The sequence below is a fragment of the Blennius ocellaris genome (assembly GCF_963422515.1).
Source record: "Blennius ocellaris genome assembly, chromosome: 6".
Lineage (NCBI taxonomy): Eukaryota > Metazoa > Chordata > Actinopteri > Blenniiformes > Blenniidae > Blennius > Blennius ocellaris.
In genome coordinates, this window is record NC_137655.1 from 17392324 (window position 1) to 17408065 (window position 15742).

At 41.4% G+C, this 15742-nt stretch overlaps 1 protein-coding gene across 3 annotated transcripts in view; it reads left to right on the forward strand.

The window, feature by feature from the left end:
- uggt2 (UDP-glucose glycoprotein glucosyltransferase 2) overlaps positions 1-15742 on the forward strand; it is a 42240-nt gene that overhangs the window by 253 nt on the left and 26245 nt on the right. For all 3 annotated transcript variants that reach the window (XR_013936669.1, XM_080498763.1, XM_080498764.1), the window contains exons 2-20: positions 229-373; positions 2390-2472; positions 2607-2737; positions 5054-5166; positions 5337-5514; positions 7125-7221; positions 7303-7375; positions 7537-7637; positions 8735-8834; positions 9269-9329; positions 9625-9716; positions 9908-10058; positions 10821-10940; positions 11253-11338; positions 11468-11603; positions 11821-11952; positions 12056-12220; positions 12569-12692; positions 12776-12874. Coding sequence is in view for 2 of the 3 variants with exons in the window: in XM_080498763.1 (XP_080354889.1) it covers positions 249-373; positions 2390-2472; positions 2607-2737; positions 5054-5166; positions 5337-5514; positions 7125-7221; positions 7303-7375; positions 7537-7637; positions 8735-8834; positions 9269-9329; positions 9625-9716; positions 9908-10058; positions 10821-10940; positions 11253-11338; positions 11468-11603; positions 11821-11952; positions 12056-12220; positions 12569-12692; positions 12776-12874 (2167 nt within the window). In the remaining variant the exon portion in view is untranslated. The remainder of the gene's footprint in view (positions 1-228; positions 374-2389; positions 2473-2606; positions 2738-5053; positions 5167-5336; positions 5515-7124; positions 7222-7302; positions 7376-7536; positions 7638-8734; positions 8835-9268; positions 9330-9624; positions 9717-9907; positions 10059-10820; positions 10941-11252; positions 11339-11467; positions 11604-11820; positions 11953-12055; positions 12221-12568; positions 12693-12775; positions 12875-15742) is intronic.

Consider the following 15742-nt stretch of genomic DNA (forward strand, 5'->3'; position numbering starts at 1 on the left):
TGATTTCAGGACGAACGAGCACATGAATAAACAACTGCCGTGTGGGTTGTTTCCTCCATTGTCAGTATTCTTAGGGGCTTGTATTTTAAGCGTGTGTAGGCGCACCCCGGTTTTGTGATCGCGATAAGAAGTTACAGTACATACGTGGCACTGTGAGTGGCACCTCTGAGCTGAGCTGGTGGGGGTCTCTCTCTCTCTCTCTCTCTCCCTTTCTCTCTCTCTCTGTAGGTACATGATCCGTTGTGATAATGAGGACAGGTATAGTGCTGTCTCTGCTGCTGCTCAACATCCATCACGCTATATCTGCACCCAAAGGCGTCAGTGCCAGTCTGAAAGCCAAGTGGAGCATGACGCCTCTCCTCCTGGAGACGAGGTACGGGTCATTTCCAGTGAGGAATTCATTCGGGTCTGTCATGAACTGGGATAACACCAGGATGAGGTCAAACATTGCCCAAAATTTCCCTCGTGTTAAATATGTCTGTTAACTGCTGATAAGTTCACATCTTTCCCTTGAAAGTCAACTGAGATTGATTAATATTGTCCATCAATAACTGGATATAATGTTGATTTATCAACTCATTATTTAAGTCCTGCTTTAGTCATCATACAAATCCGACCTGCTACTAAAGTAGATGGTAGATCGTCAGAATCATTTGTTATGGGTTTAAATACCTGGTGTCCTCCCACTATCCAAAAACATGCATGTGAGTTTAACTGGTGACACTAAATTGCCCCGAAGTATGAATGTAAGAATACGCGTTTGTCCTGTGATGGACTGGTGACCTGTTGAAATGGATAAATACACTTTTTAAAACCTTCCTCCACTGTGAAACGACAACGTTGAGCTGGATTCTGCCATATTTTTGTCATTGTTTGAATTGGGACGGCCTGAAACAATACAAAAGTGCATACGTCTTCCTTTGAGCCTGAGGTTTAGCATGATCAGCATCAGGGGATTCCATATTCACTGTGACTTGACAGATTATGCCACATCTACAGAATAAACATTACAGTTCAGCTGCGGATTTATTTAGCAAAACAGTCCTTCCCTGAGTTTCAGGTTCACATTTTCAAAGTCTGAGATAAAACAGATTAATTTTGTGAGCTGGGCTGATTGAGAACTGATGTTTCTCAGCTCCACCTGTTTCTGGAGCGATCATCTCACATGTTTAAGTCTTGGATAACCCTCCGTTACTGCTAAGTGCGACTGATTTCCATCTGACACTGTCACTATCAGTTACAACAACTTACTGTAAGTGTGTCTGTCATGACAGCTCACATGTCAAGTTGTCAATCCATTTGGTTTTCTAAAAGTTGCTGGCATTTGTTGATTTTACACGTCACTTTCATGTTTCAACATCCTTATAGACCATTCCTTCTCTTACAAGAAGATTTTTCCAAAATTAATCCAACCTTGTCTCAAAACAACAACCCTCATGTCCGCCTTTAATTGCTGAACACAAACCCTCTTCTTACTGAAAAACTCTCATTCATCCATGAGTCAATAATTAGATCTGACCAAACCTTAATGTCTGCAGTAATAGCTGCATCAGAAAAAAAGAGCTATATTGATGGCAATGGGTACAGCATTTGAACAGAGAGGTTTCTTAGTGGCAATTCTTGTAATTTTTTTTATTGTACACATTGAAACCACAGATTGTTTTACCCTAAATTGTATGTCCATCAGGCAAAATTAGAACAATGATTTATTCTTTAAGCAGCAACTAGTAATCTGATAACAGCTTTAAACTATAATGACTTTCTGTAAAAAGTAGACAAAGGTTATTTTGTATTTTTCAAGTACAACACCATTAATGAATGACTTTGCACGGAGCTGTTTTTATAGACCTAATGAACATATTGGCCATTGACCTACGATTTATTTCGTTCAAGTGATTATATTGCAATTTCAATCAGAACCCACTACAGGGACTGTGCAGCTTGTATAATGCTTATAATGCTTAATGCTTATGATGCTTATGATACATAATGCTTATAATGTATCATGCTTTTTGTGGACATCGTATGCACAATTGTTTCTCACAAAAGAAAGTCTGGACTACTTGGATTATGTTCATTTTGTCGTTTTGACTATGTATAGTTTGAATTCTTTTTTTTTTTAAATGACAGATAAATGCAGGGAAAACATTTTTAACCTTCCTCGGAGCCTCACAGCCTTCCTCGAAGCGACGCTCCGAGGAAGGCTGCAGTTGCAGCCGAAGCATGTCCGCGAGGTAAATAGGTTTCCCCTGCATTTATCTTATTTTATTTAAAAAAAAAAAAAAGAATTCAAACTATAGAAAGTCTGGACTGATCATGTGGTCTGAAAGTAACTGAAGTGAAAACACGGTTCATGCTGTGCTTGCTGACTTTCATTTTCTGTTCACAGCGAGTTTATTGCAGAAGATGGGAATGAGAAATTCTGGCAGTTTGTTGACACTGTGAAAGAACTCACTGTGTACAAGCATGGAGGTGTGTTTCTTAAACCAAGATATTATTATTATTATTATCATTATTATTATTATTATTGTTTTGTTTTTTAACAATAAAATGGTGCAACTGCTCTATCAAAGAAATTAACACTTTTTTTTGTTCTTATCTTACAGAGTCTGTGCGCTCATACTACAACCTGATCATTAAGAAGGCCGGACAGTTCCTCACAGATCTTCAGCTTAGTCTGCTCAAATTTGCCCTGTCACTCCGGTCGTACTCACCAGCTGTTCATGCAGCCCAGCAGGTATGTTGTCAACTCGTCTGAATTTAACTACTGTGAAGCCTTTCCTAAAAGCAGACCGAGAATGCAACTCACTTTTTTTTTTTTTTTTTCAAAGTTGCTAATATTGTCTCTTCAATTATAGCTCGCGTTGCATGTTGCACTTGGCACTTGCTTGTCAAGTACTTAATCACACTCTCAAAGTGATTTCTCAATACGCTAATTTCCAGCTGAAACACTTTCTTATGGGGTTCTCACTGGATTCAAAATGTTAAAGTTCCCATATTATACAGTTTTTCAACAATTTCACACTGGTGTAACAACATTGTGCCCAAACCCAGCCTTGGTCTTGGATTTCAGCCTAAAAGTCCCTCCAGTGAGCTCCACTGAGAACCGGCGGTTTCTGTGGCTGTACAATGAGCCGAGGATGTGGCTCTTGCTCGCGGTGCCATGTGCTAATGTTTTTTGTGGATTTATTGCTATGGCTCATACCTTTGCCGTGTCGATTCTCTGGTAGCGTTTGCAAAGAGACAAGAAGTATTCCTGGGTCAGAGTGAGTGTCTACTACCAGAGGAAGTGGCTATTTCCCCAGTTGAAAGCTCACGTTCGCTAAATAGTGGGAGCAACTGACAGACTTTCTTCACTGCTCATGCACAGGCTATGAGAACACCGACATTATTGTTACAAAACCATTATAAAGTGAATTTTGCATAATATTGGACCTCTAAGTTAATCAATTGATCAGGGACTGAAGTCTATTTTTTTGTATGTACATTCATCAACATCAGGGTCAGGGCACTGAAGAGCGAGAACTACTTTGGCTATTGGAGCTTTAAATTCATACAAATTCTGATGAATAATAGTATATGCATCACTTAAAAAAACAGCGTGCTGAGTATCTTCACTTCAGACGTCTGGAAATTAGTGCTCAGATGTTGCCACCGAGTTAAATGCCCTGCATCGTACACCAACCTTTGTTTATGAAGCAACGCTGTGAAAATATTAGTCTTTTTACCCATTTTACAAAAAATACTGAAAACCTTCAACAGTGCATATATCTATCTATCTATCTATATATATATATATATAAACTAGCCAGACAGTTGACCAAACCAAACAAATGTGCAATTCCCAGGTAATGATCTATATACAGTATGATGGAAATCCTTACATCCTAATGACTCCGTTTAAATCAAGCATTCTTGCAACATGAGAAATGATATAAATTGATAAATCCATGCATTTTCACATGTGGCTTACAGGTACAACTTGTAGACCATAACCCTTATACAAACTGATACCACATGGTAGTTTGAGGTACCACAATTCTTCCCAATGGCACAGGCAGACATTAGAGAATACTACAGTGTCCCGCTCACGCCAGAAGAAAAGGGGTTGAACATTGTTGGTGACAAGGCAAGCAGAACATGGGTGGAGAGCACAGGAAAGAGACGGGCAAAATCTGCAGTAGATGCTGTATGTGAGTAAGTTACAGCAGCAGCAAACAAATAAATAAAAATCTGCAAATATGAGATGTGATACGAATCCAATGCTGTGTCTAAGAAAAGAAGAGGATTTTTGATATACTTTTCTACTTACTTGAGATTTCTTCAGTAAAATTGTGTATTGAAATACACAGACAATTTTCATTCAGAGTGAACGTTTATCTGATGTAAGTTTTAACTGCTTGTCAAGTCGGTGCTGGATTTACCTTGGAAGTAATTATATACAAGAGTCGGTAAAGGACGAAGTAAGAGCAGCCTCAGTACTCAAGGGGGAAGCACATTTCTCAGCAGTTTGATTGTCTTGATTTCAGTAATTATAGGGATACATTTCATTTTGATGACAGGGATGCGCTCGTTGATAAATTTCTCTCGTTGGAGAACGTGTTTAACATTTGAGTGAGTAATGGCCTTTTGCGGGTGAAATGAAGTGTTGTGCTGCATCGTGTAAATTGGTGTGGTGATTAAACTTGCTCTGAGTCGTGCGGCGTGAGACTCGCGCGTCCTAAACTTGTTCAAATGGTGTTAGAAGTAACACAGCTGGAGAACACGACGCTCAAATGAATCGGCTCGGCCTGGCCGATGTAGGGGAGCAAAAGGGTGACGCTGGACTTGCTAATTATTGACTCTCCTTGTCAGGTTTTTTTTTTTTTCTTTGATGCAAATTACACCGCATGGCCGCTATCACATGTATTTTTAAAACTGATGGAACCACATGTGGACAAAAGCACCAGGCAGTGTAAGATCTATGACACACAATCAGTGTGTGTGTGGGGTCTGTGTGTGCGTGTGTGTGTGTGTGTTAATGCATTTTCCCTCCTCCCCGGGTTCTTAACAGATCGCCAGTGATGAGCCTCCGCCTGAGGCTTGCCCTGCCTTTGTCTCCATCCATGGTCAACATAGCTGCAGCACCAAGGACATTAAGAAGCTCCTGAAGGCAGCTGCGGGCAGGTAACATGGAATGACACTTTTCTCCCCTCAGTAGACTCACTGAATCCACCGATATGAAAGCAAATCAAAAGTTCAATGTTATTTGGCTCTAAATTGTGATTGTTTGAGCCTTTCAGTGAGTGATCTGTCAAAGCGATTTTGACACGGATTCAATTTTGGTTTCTTTACAGGTCAAAACCATATTTATACAAAAATGAGCACACATATCCAGGGGCCAATACAACAGATGTGCCAGTTGTGATCCTTTATGCTGAAATTGGAACCAAGAAGTTCACCAATTTCCATAAGGTGCTGTCGGAGAAGGCCGAGCAGGGTACACTGACTTATGTGCTGCGGCATTTTGTGGCGGTAAGAAATCTCTTGCATATATTTTACAATTATTATTTTTGAATTTATTTGACTAAGTAATGTAATTTCTTCTCTATGTTTAGTGTAATTTAAAGCCACTTTCAAAAATGTGATCCTCAAAAAAAACTCCCCACTTTCATCTCATCCATGACAACAGAAATTGCACCACATTTTGTAGATGTATTGCTGTTAATTTACAGCAAAACCATTGATTTTTACATTAAAAAAAAAAAAAAATCAGCATTTGATTTGACATATTTTGTTTTGATTGTGTTAACTCTGCAGAACAGAATATATTACCGACCAGAGCTTGAGCAAAGAATTAACAGATGCATCAAACACCAGCGATGCCTTTAAAAGCCTGAAAGGTGCTTTTCTTTGAGACGTGTTGGGAAAAAAAAAAAAAGCAGAGTGTGGGTGTGAAAGTCTTCTGATTGTGCTTGTGAAATACAGAGGTGGTGCTTTCAGTCGAGCTGACATTAGTGTCAAGGTTGAACGTCAGTGAATCTGCCGGTGTATATGGCAGTCCCTGCACTTTTTGTTCCCACTGATAGAATGTTTAATACTTTATGACTTTTACCGACTGCTAAAATAACTTGAAAAATAACTGGCATTAACAGGCATTTCCATACACACACAATCATGTGAGAGATTATTTGGAAATACTTGGACATTTAAATAATGGCTCAGAGATGCAAACAGTGGCTGCAGTTTTACGATTCGAGGTTCCTAATTTAAGCTTTTCTGAGTGAAGACTGGGTCGACTGTTCACATGGTGTATGAGCTATTAGCTATTTATTTTGTGTCAATACATTTAATTTAATACATGGGTGCAAACGTTTTGAATGTTGAGTTTTCTCTGTAAGTGCCCTGAAATAGACTTTGTTCTATTTGGCACTGTATAAATAAATAAGAATTGAATTGAATGCGGCATCAAAGATTGTGTCTTGTGTCAAACCTGGTCGTTTGCTGTTGTCACTGCCCTAAAACCCATTGAACAGCGTTGTAAAAAAGCCATTGACCAAAAGCCACAGTGATCCCATCATTGTGCAGTGTTCCCTGAGCCCTGGATCTCTCCTGCCACTGTGCTCCCCTTTAATTTTTCTGATGCCCCCCCCCCCCCCCCCCCCCAAGAGGTGTCCCACCCCACACATTGAGAAACACTGCTGCAGACCATTTTTGCAACGGTGGTGATTTGACTTGTGAACTGGCAGTGTTTGTCACTTCTGCAGACAGCTTAGCAGTGACTTTTACCCCTGTGAGAGTGAGCTGTTGTTTTGTCCAAACTTTTCCATTTTTATTGTAATAGCTACAGTAAAAAAAGTAGAGGGAAAAAAAAGACTGAATTCAGCAGAAATATGGACTCTCATGAGAATCCCAAGATGAAAGCATCCACGTTTGTGGACAGTGCATTATAGTTTATGTGTATTGGGATAAATATCTGTTTGCATACATCAATGCATACACTTGGGTGTCGCTGAAATAGCCACAATTTAAAAGTGGAAAAACAGGATTCTTTTAATCATTGCATTTTCTCCAATAATGTGTACACATGTACACAAACTACACTGTTTTACGCTGAGCCATTCCTCTGCTTCTTATTGCTGCAGAATCCAAAGCCTCGGAAGATGCTTTTATCAGGGTACGGTGTGGAACTGGCAATCAAAAGCACAGAATATAAAGCTGTGGATGACACCAAAGTAAAAGGTCAGTGGGTGACTTATCAAACACCGGATGCTGGATCTCGCTGCATCTGAGGCAACTAAACGTGGATATTTTCCTTTGTAGATTCAAAGAGTGCGATACATGCTGAGGATGATGAGAATGATGAAGTCCAAGGATTCTTTTTTGGAACATTACAGTAAGAGACAACTGTGTTGAATATGCTAATATTGATCAACATGTTTTGATTTATTCTGTTTTCAGTTATTGCTGCTGGGGTTATTGCTGCCTTGTTGATTAAAAGGTTAAACAAACTCATTGATTTATTGCATTGTATCGTTTTGTGTCATGTCTTTGAAGGAAATCTCACCCTGAACTCCAGGAGCAGCTTGTCGAGCTTCACAAGCATCTCTTGGAGAGTAACAATGACATGGCCCCTTTGAAGGTTTGGGAGATGCAAGGTACATTTATTGTTAATATTATTACACATGTAATTATCTGCATCTACCAAGAATAAATATGCTAATTATGTATGGTTATTTATGTTATTTGTCTCAACTATAAAACTATGGAAGGGTGCCTGTTTATCCCACACATATATTACCTAATGCTCATTTATTAGTGACAATACATTAAAGTACTGTACAAGCAAATCAGTAGTGAATTGCTGTTAGCATCTATCCAATACAAACAGCGACTCTTCTGTTGTATGAAAATGCAAGGCAAAGCTCATCTTGAGAAATTTAAATCAGATTTGAGTGTAATGAAAATGAATGGGCATAAGATATGTCTGAAACAAGGGTGGGCAATTCATTTCCCCTCTTTCTTCTTAATGCAATTTCTGAAAAGTATTTTACTGAGGAGCCACATAAAAAATTAGGACTGCTGGGAAGAGTCAAGTTGTCAATTTAACTCAATTCTACTTGACATTAAAATATATTTTAATATCACTCATTGTGTTAGATGGTTCCAGTGAACTCCTTTTCCCTCTTACTGGAAGTCAGCTTCTTGTGTTCCTCTGTGAGCTTTATTGCAATGAAAGTTCAGATTGTATTCCTTTAAAACATACATTTTCACTGGGTATATTTCGGTAATGTTGACCTCTACATTTTGCAACAACGTTCCATTTTTTTGACTACAAGGTAACATTTCTGTGAGATGAATTTTAATATTGCTCGACAGTTAAACATCTGCCCACATTGCAGTTTTATTGCATGCATTATGTACAAAAAAATATTAGTTTAGAGACAACTATGTTGGGAGACTTCTAAAGTAAACACATCTGTGTAAGATAAAGCCAAATCAAACAGAGCAGCGAGAGTTGAGTCGGGAGTCTGGTTTTAGACTGTCAGTCAGATGATCGACAGATTTTTGATGTCATCTACCCTCGCAATCTCTCTGTTGATCGCCATCGCCATATTGGGTACCGAGTATGTGTGATTGTAAGTTTGTGGTGTCTGCCAACTTGTCAAACAACCATTGCTTTTACCACAGCCATTAAAGTCCATGTCAGTGACATCCAAGTGCTGATGATTTTGTTGTTCGACCATCCTGACAGATTTAAGTTTCCAGGCAGCTGCCAGAATCATGTCTGCACCAAAGTTTGATTCTTTGAAGCTCATGCGAGACCTCAGTCAGAACTTTCCCAGCAAAGCCAGGTAAGGAAAATTCGTCGGACTGTTTCTTTCTGCCGAAAGCATATAAAGCAGTTCCAAAGTCCATATCAAAGTCCTGCCTTGTGTTGAAATGTGTGTATCCAGGCCCACCAAATGCTGTTGAAATGCTGTGTATTTAAGGATTTGAACCGTTTCAGGTATCCCATTGCCCTTTCACAATGAATGCTTATAAATTTGAAATAAGTCCGTTATACAGAGATCTAATCAGCTCTTTTGATGTGAGCTTACTTTGGTTCAGACAGCTTGTAATAACTGCAGAAACTGCTGAGTAGGAGTGGGGTGTTTACAGGGAACTGACTGCAAAGGCACCATCTTGAGGGCCCACAGGTTTTTGGAGATTAAAACTGGCATTTTACTGCCGACTGGGGATGTGCTAAAAGCTGATGGTGACTGTACATGTTTTACTGTTCCCACAGATCACTGACAAGAGTGGCCGTAAAGCAGGAAATGAGAAAAGAAATTGAGGAGAACCAAAAGGTGCAATATCATAAGCAGTATTCCCACACAATAGTGTCCGTGGTACTTTGATATCATCTGTAACTATTGCACATGATTTATTTTAGAGGCTGAGCTTATAATCTGATGTAAGTTTCCATGAAGACATCACATTCGACACGTCCTTTTTTTAATTTGCGTGCACCTTGTATTCCTTCCTGCTCAGTGCCGGAGTTTCTGTGTGCTTCTGCTCTTGTTAAAAGATTAGACAATAATGGCAGAGTCACCGTTCAGGGGGTTCTGGCATTCAACTAGCACTTCGAACTTGTTCTTTCAGCATCTCAGTGAGAGCTTCGGCGTTCACCCGGGAGACGGCGAGCTCTTCATCAACGGATTGCACATTGATCTGGACATTCACAACCCTTTCAGGTAGGAACTCAGCAGGAGGGTGCAGGAGCCCGCCTGCGCTCGCCCCGGGAAACCTGAGTTCATCTCATCGACTTTGTCTTCCTCTTGCAACAAGATCAGAAACGGCTGTAATGTAAATCAAATGTTGCACAACAAATATGTAATAAAAGCTAAGTAGCAGTTTTTTTTGGTTTGTTTTTTTTTACTTTCAGCATTTTGGACATCCTCAGAGGAGAGGCCAGGTTGTTGGAGGGCCTTTACAATCTGGGTATAAAGGGTGAACTTCAGGGCAAGCTGCTGAAGTTACCTGTGAATACGGTGGATGACAGCTATGCTTTAGATATCAGACATCCAGCTATATTGGTGAGTTTTGATCGAAAGCATTACTTTCTTGGTGCAGGTGCGTGCGTGTTTGTCGAATGGGGCTTGGTGTTATTGGTTATCAGGCATTTGTAACAAGGTTGAGTCTGCCAGAAACCTCACTTATGAACCGGGAAGTAATCCAAGTAAAGGTCCGAAATGAAAAGGTTGCAGCTTTTTCCTTTTGCTCTCTGGTCCTGCCGAACTTTTAAGTCTTATAAAAGCACCAAAGAGTTGAAAATATTAACACTTCAATCAAAAATGTTTGTGGTTGTAGCTCACAGGTTTCCTTGAATAGACTAATGAAGATAGAGCCTATGTTCTTCAATCCTGCTGTTGTAATTTTCACAACCATTGAGGTAAACATTTGGACCAGTAGAAGATTGAATAGCTACATAAAGAAAGACGAGTGTCGCAGCCAAAAGGACATAGAGTAATGGATCATTTGGCTTTGATGGTTTTGATTGTAACAATCCATCATAAAAAGACATGTCTAGTAGTTTTATTTTATTTTTAACTAAAAAGTGTCCCCCTCTGAACCACACGAGTCGAGTCGACAAGAATATTTACTTTCGACAGGTGAATAAACGAAACAAGTCTATTTTGTTTTGGACCTATTATCAGAGTCAAGTACAATTTTCTCATGCAATAATAGGCACAAGTACAGTTGTCTAAAAAATATGTATTATTTGTTGTGTGGAAAAAGAATATCCTCTGACTATCCTTTTTTTTTTGTTTTGTTTTGTTTTTTCTTGTTTCTTCCAGTGGATGAATGACATTGAGAATGATCCCATGTATCACAGCTGGCCAGCAGCTGTACAGGAGCTCCTCAGAGCCACTTTTCCTGGAGTCATTCGACAGATCAGACGCAATTTCTTTAACCTGGTGAGATTCTCATGCAGCGTCGGAGGGGGTGGGGGCGTCAAGTCATTACTCAGGCACAACCATCTCAGATACTAAACGAGAATGAGATTGCCAGTCTATCGTTTTGCCTGTTATACTTTTCTTTCTTCAGAAATGAAATTAAAGGATGAATTACATGTATTGTAATGTAATGTATTTAAAAATATCTTTCTTTTTTTTTTATTAAAAAAAAGAAAAAAAAAGAAAAAAAAAAAGGATGAATTACAACTGAATCCCAAATGTGTGTATAAACTTTATGACCCAGGTTTGAGAATGGTGCCTTTGTTTTCTAAGGTGCTGTTTTTAGATCCACTGCAGGAGGAAAGTGTTGAGCTGGTGAAGTTAGCCGAACTTTTCTACAGGCACAAGATTCCCCTGAGGTCGGTGCTGCCATTTCTCACTCCGTCACAACTGTTTATGTGGTCCACACTTGGTATTTATAATCTTTACCAGCTAGTGATTCTCGGTTTGCCTGCAAATTGAATATCTGTTTTGTCCCATTTCTATAGAATTGGATTTGTGTTTGTTGTCAACACCAAAGACGAGATTGATGGCTTCTCGGATGCAGGGGTTGGATTCTACCGACTTCTGAATTACATTGCAGACGAGTACGATTTATCCCAGGCTCTGCTGTCTATGGTCCAGGTAAGTATATCACAAATATAAATCTCTGTTGTTTTACCAAGCGTTTATTGCCAGCTCATATCTGTCAGGGTGTGTTATTGTCATACTCATTGAGACATAGTTGAACTACACGAGTCAGTGTAATTTTGCCTCGGCTATCAGATTTTTCAAATGAACTCGAAAGTGATTGGTAGTAGCAGCAGTCAAATCTGAACTACATTGCCTCTCTTCCTTTCAGCTCTACAACAAAGTAAATGCAGGCGAGACTCTGGCGTCTGATACAGTCACGGCGTACCTCAAGAGGAAATTTCCAAAAGCCAATCCTGAAAGGATTCTCGGAGCAGAATCTGAGTACGATGATAGACGAAAGGTCAGCTAAAACTTCAATTGTGGTGTTTCTATTAGGAAGTATTATTAAATCATTAGATTACTGACAACACATCCGTGTTTTGCTTGCACTCGGCTTGCTCTAGGATGGTGCTGCCTTCTACAAAAAGAGTGGCCTTGGTGCTCTGCCTCTGGCTTTGTTTAATGGAGTCCCTTTGAGCCCAGATGAGATGGACCCAGAGGAGCTCGAGACCGTCCTCCTGCAGCGCATAATGGACACTACCACAGCCTTTCAAAGAGCTGTCTTCATGGTAGGACACATCTGTGAAGTGAATCAATGAATAAATATGCTATTTATATCCAGCCTATAAAACATTATCTTATTGGGATGGACAGTTTTTTTTTTTTTTTTTTACAATAATATACAAACCGAGAAAGATTTTGAAAGGTTTGACATAATTCCATTACAGATGTTGAGATTATCGGCAAACTAGACATATTTTAAACAAATATTTTTGAACAGTGTGTCTTAAAAACGCAATAATTTTACCTCGATTCACCAGATTGCGTAGGAATATAGTGTGTAACTGTATTTACTTCTGTGCAAACTCATTTCACTGGTGTTGTAAATCACACACTTTTTGTTCTTTACCTCATAGGGTCAGTTAACTGAAGGCTCAGATGTGGTGGACTATCTTATGGAACAGGCCAATGTTGTTCCCAGGATGAATCCTCTTATCTTGAGCACGAACCGAAAGTACCTTGACTTCACAGCCAAACCAGGTGACTGCGGCTACTCGTCTTCCAACAGTTGAATATTGCTTCTCTGTTTCGCTTCTTCTCATGGTGGATCTTCTTGCTCACAGTTGCAGATGACTGGGACGACACAACAATGTTTTCATTCTTTGACTCCAGAGACAAAACGGCAGTGATGGCTAAGAGGATGAAGTATTTTACAAATAGTGGTAAGATTGCTGTGTGGTGCTTTCTTGACAAACACTACTTCAGTTGAATGCACACACCATCTCATTGTCAGAGCTGCAGTGACATATAACGGCATGAATAACATTCACACATTTATACACAGATATGCCTGCTATTTCTATATCTCGTAAGCTCTTTCATGGAGTATTTGTGATACAAGCAGCACATCAAAAATGTATTGTCTCCACTGCTTCACTGATTCAAGGATTCAAGGATTCAAGGATTCAAGGATTCTTTATTGTCATATCAAAGAATGATACGAAATTTGGACTCAGGTCCCGGTGAGCCAGTAATAAAATATATAGTAATAAAATATATAGAGCGTAAAATATATACAAATATACAAGAGCAGAATGTATGTGTGAAGTGTTTGTAGTGCAGGAAGATGGGAGTCTACGGAACATGGCTCGAGTTCACAAGTCTCACAGCTTCGGGGAAGAAGCTGTTCCTGAGCCTGGTGGTTTTGCTCCTAATGCTCCTCAGCCGCTTTCCTGAGGGGAGGGGCTGAAACAGTCCATGTGCTGGGTGGGTGGAGTCCTTCATGATGCGGAGAGCCCTCCCCCTGCATCGTGCTGTGTAGAGGTCTGAGGTGGTGGGGAGGCCGCTCCCGACAGTCCTCTGAGCGGCCTTTACCACCCTCTGCAGAGCCTTCCTCTCAGCGGCGGTGCATCCGCCATGCCACACAGTGATGCAGCTGCAGAGGACGCTCTCCACCGCACAGTGGTAGAAGCTCCTCAGGACGGAGCTTCCCAGACCTGCTTTCCGCAACTTCCTGAGGAAGTAGAGGCGTTGGTGGGCCTTCTTGACCAGACGGGAAGTGTTGGCGCTCCAGGTGAGGTCCTTGGACAAGTGTACCCCCAGGTACTTGTAGCTGGAAACCACTTCCACAGCTGCTCCTCCGATGTGCAGGGGAGCGGGGGGGCACCTGACCCTCCTGAAGTCCACCACCATCTCCTTGGTCTTTTCCCCGTTGATGCAGAGGTTGTTTCCACTGCACCACTGCATCAGGTGTTCCACCTCCTCTCTGTATTTGGACTCATCGTTATTTGTGATGCGTCCCACTACTGCTGTGTCGTCCGCAAACTTCACTATATGACAGCTGGGGTGTATTGCCGTGCAGTCATATGTCAGCAGAGTGAACAGGAGGGGGCTCAGCACACAGCCCTGAGGTGAGCCGGTGCTGAGGATGATGGGGGAGGAGACGGTGTCGTTGATCCTGACAGTTTGTGGTCTGTTGGTCAGGAAGTCCAGGATCCAGTTCCCCAGTGTGGGGCTCAGTCCAAGGGAGTGGAGCTTCTGCACCAGGGTCTGCGGGATGATGGTGTTGAAGGCTGAGGAGAAGTCCAGGAAGAGCAGACGGACATAGGAGTTTTTGCTCTCCAGATGGGTGAGGGTTGTGTGGACCACCGATGAGATGGCGTCATCGGTGGAGCGGTTTTTCCTATATGCGTATTGGTGGGGGTCCACAGTGACGTCGATGGAGTCCTTGATCTGAGTCATGACCAGCCTCTCGAAGCACTTCATGACTACCGGGGTTAGGGCGACCGGCCGGTAGTCGTTTAGGCCTGTCACTGTGGAGCATTTGGGGACGGGGACAATTGTGGCAGTCTTTAGGCAGGTGGGGACAGATGACAGTGAGAGTGAGGTGTTGAAGATGTCTGCCAGCACCTCGGACAGCTGGTGTGCACAGTCCTTCAGTACCCGCCCCGGGATGTTATCCGGGCCAGCAGCTTTGCGGGGGTTAATTCCCTGTAGGGTCTTCCTCACATCTGCTGTGGTCACAGTGAGGGGTGTGTCACCAGGCGGTGGTGTGAGTCTAGTGCTGGGGGGGGGGGTGTCCGGGTCTTCGAATCGGGCGTAGAAATTGTTGAGTGTGTCTGGCAGGGAGGGGTCACTTGGGCATTGTGCATTCCTGGTGTTGTAGTCTGTGATGCACTTGATGCCCTTCCACATGCGCCGTGGGTCGCCGTGATCTATGAACATATGAAATTTACCTTTGTTAAGGCAAACGGGCCATGCCTCCAGTAAGATCATTACCTAGTCTTCTGAAAGGCTTCTGGCCAACAGTCTAAATGGTCATTAGAGGTGTACAGTATTTCATTGCTCATGCCCAGAGTGTAGCCGCAGTGAGGCCAAGGAGGCTGATTGCTATCCTTCCTCTGTGGAATAGCTGACCGGCCGTCTGCCTGCTTTTCTAGCCGACAGACCGACTGACTTGCTGCGAGGAATATAAGTATGACAGGTGGCACAAGCGCTCTTATAATGTGCTCTGCTCTTTGGCAGTCTTTCTCGCCTTTGACACACAAAATGATTTTAATTATTGTATCTAATTTCATCCTCACTTTCAACTGATTTTCATTCTGTGTAATCAGAGTGAGACGAGTTAAAAACGAGCCCTGCTTTCAAAAAAAAAACTGAACATTGATGATGACACAGAGAGAGAAATTTTTGGAAAAATGCAGTGCTTTGATTACACATTTTGTGGCGAACTTAACAGGTACACGCCAGGCTGACATCCAAATTTGGCAGAAACTGAAAATCATGCAGACAATCTCAAATGCAGAGGGAGCCAACAGGATTTACACTGGCAAAATGGTCGCCTGTACAGACCTCATGAGTAGAGCATGTTCTGGTAATAATCCTAAGAACAGTTGTCTAAATGATCCTGATAGTGGAAAAAATTGCTGGCACAATTTAGAAATCTTTCTTTACATTCATACAAAAGGTCCTGGGAATTTAGAAAGATGTGATTGAGGAATATAAATACCTATATTTGACAGTATATTTTGAATGAAACGTTGGCAGAAGAGGTTGCAGGTGCAGTCATCGCTCAAGTGACTATGGTTTAT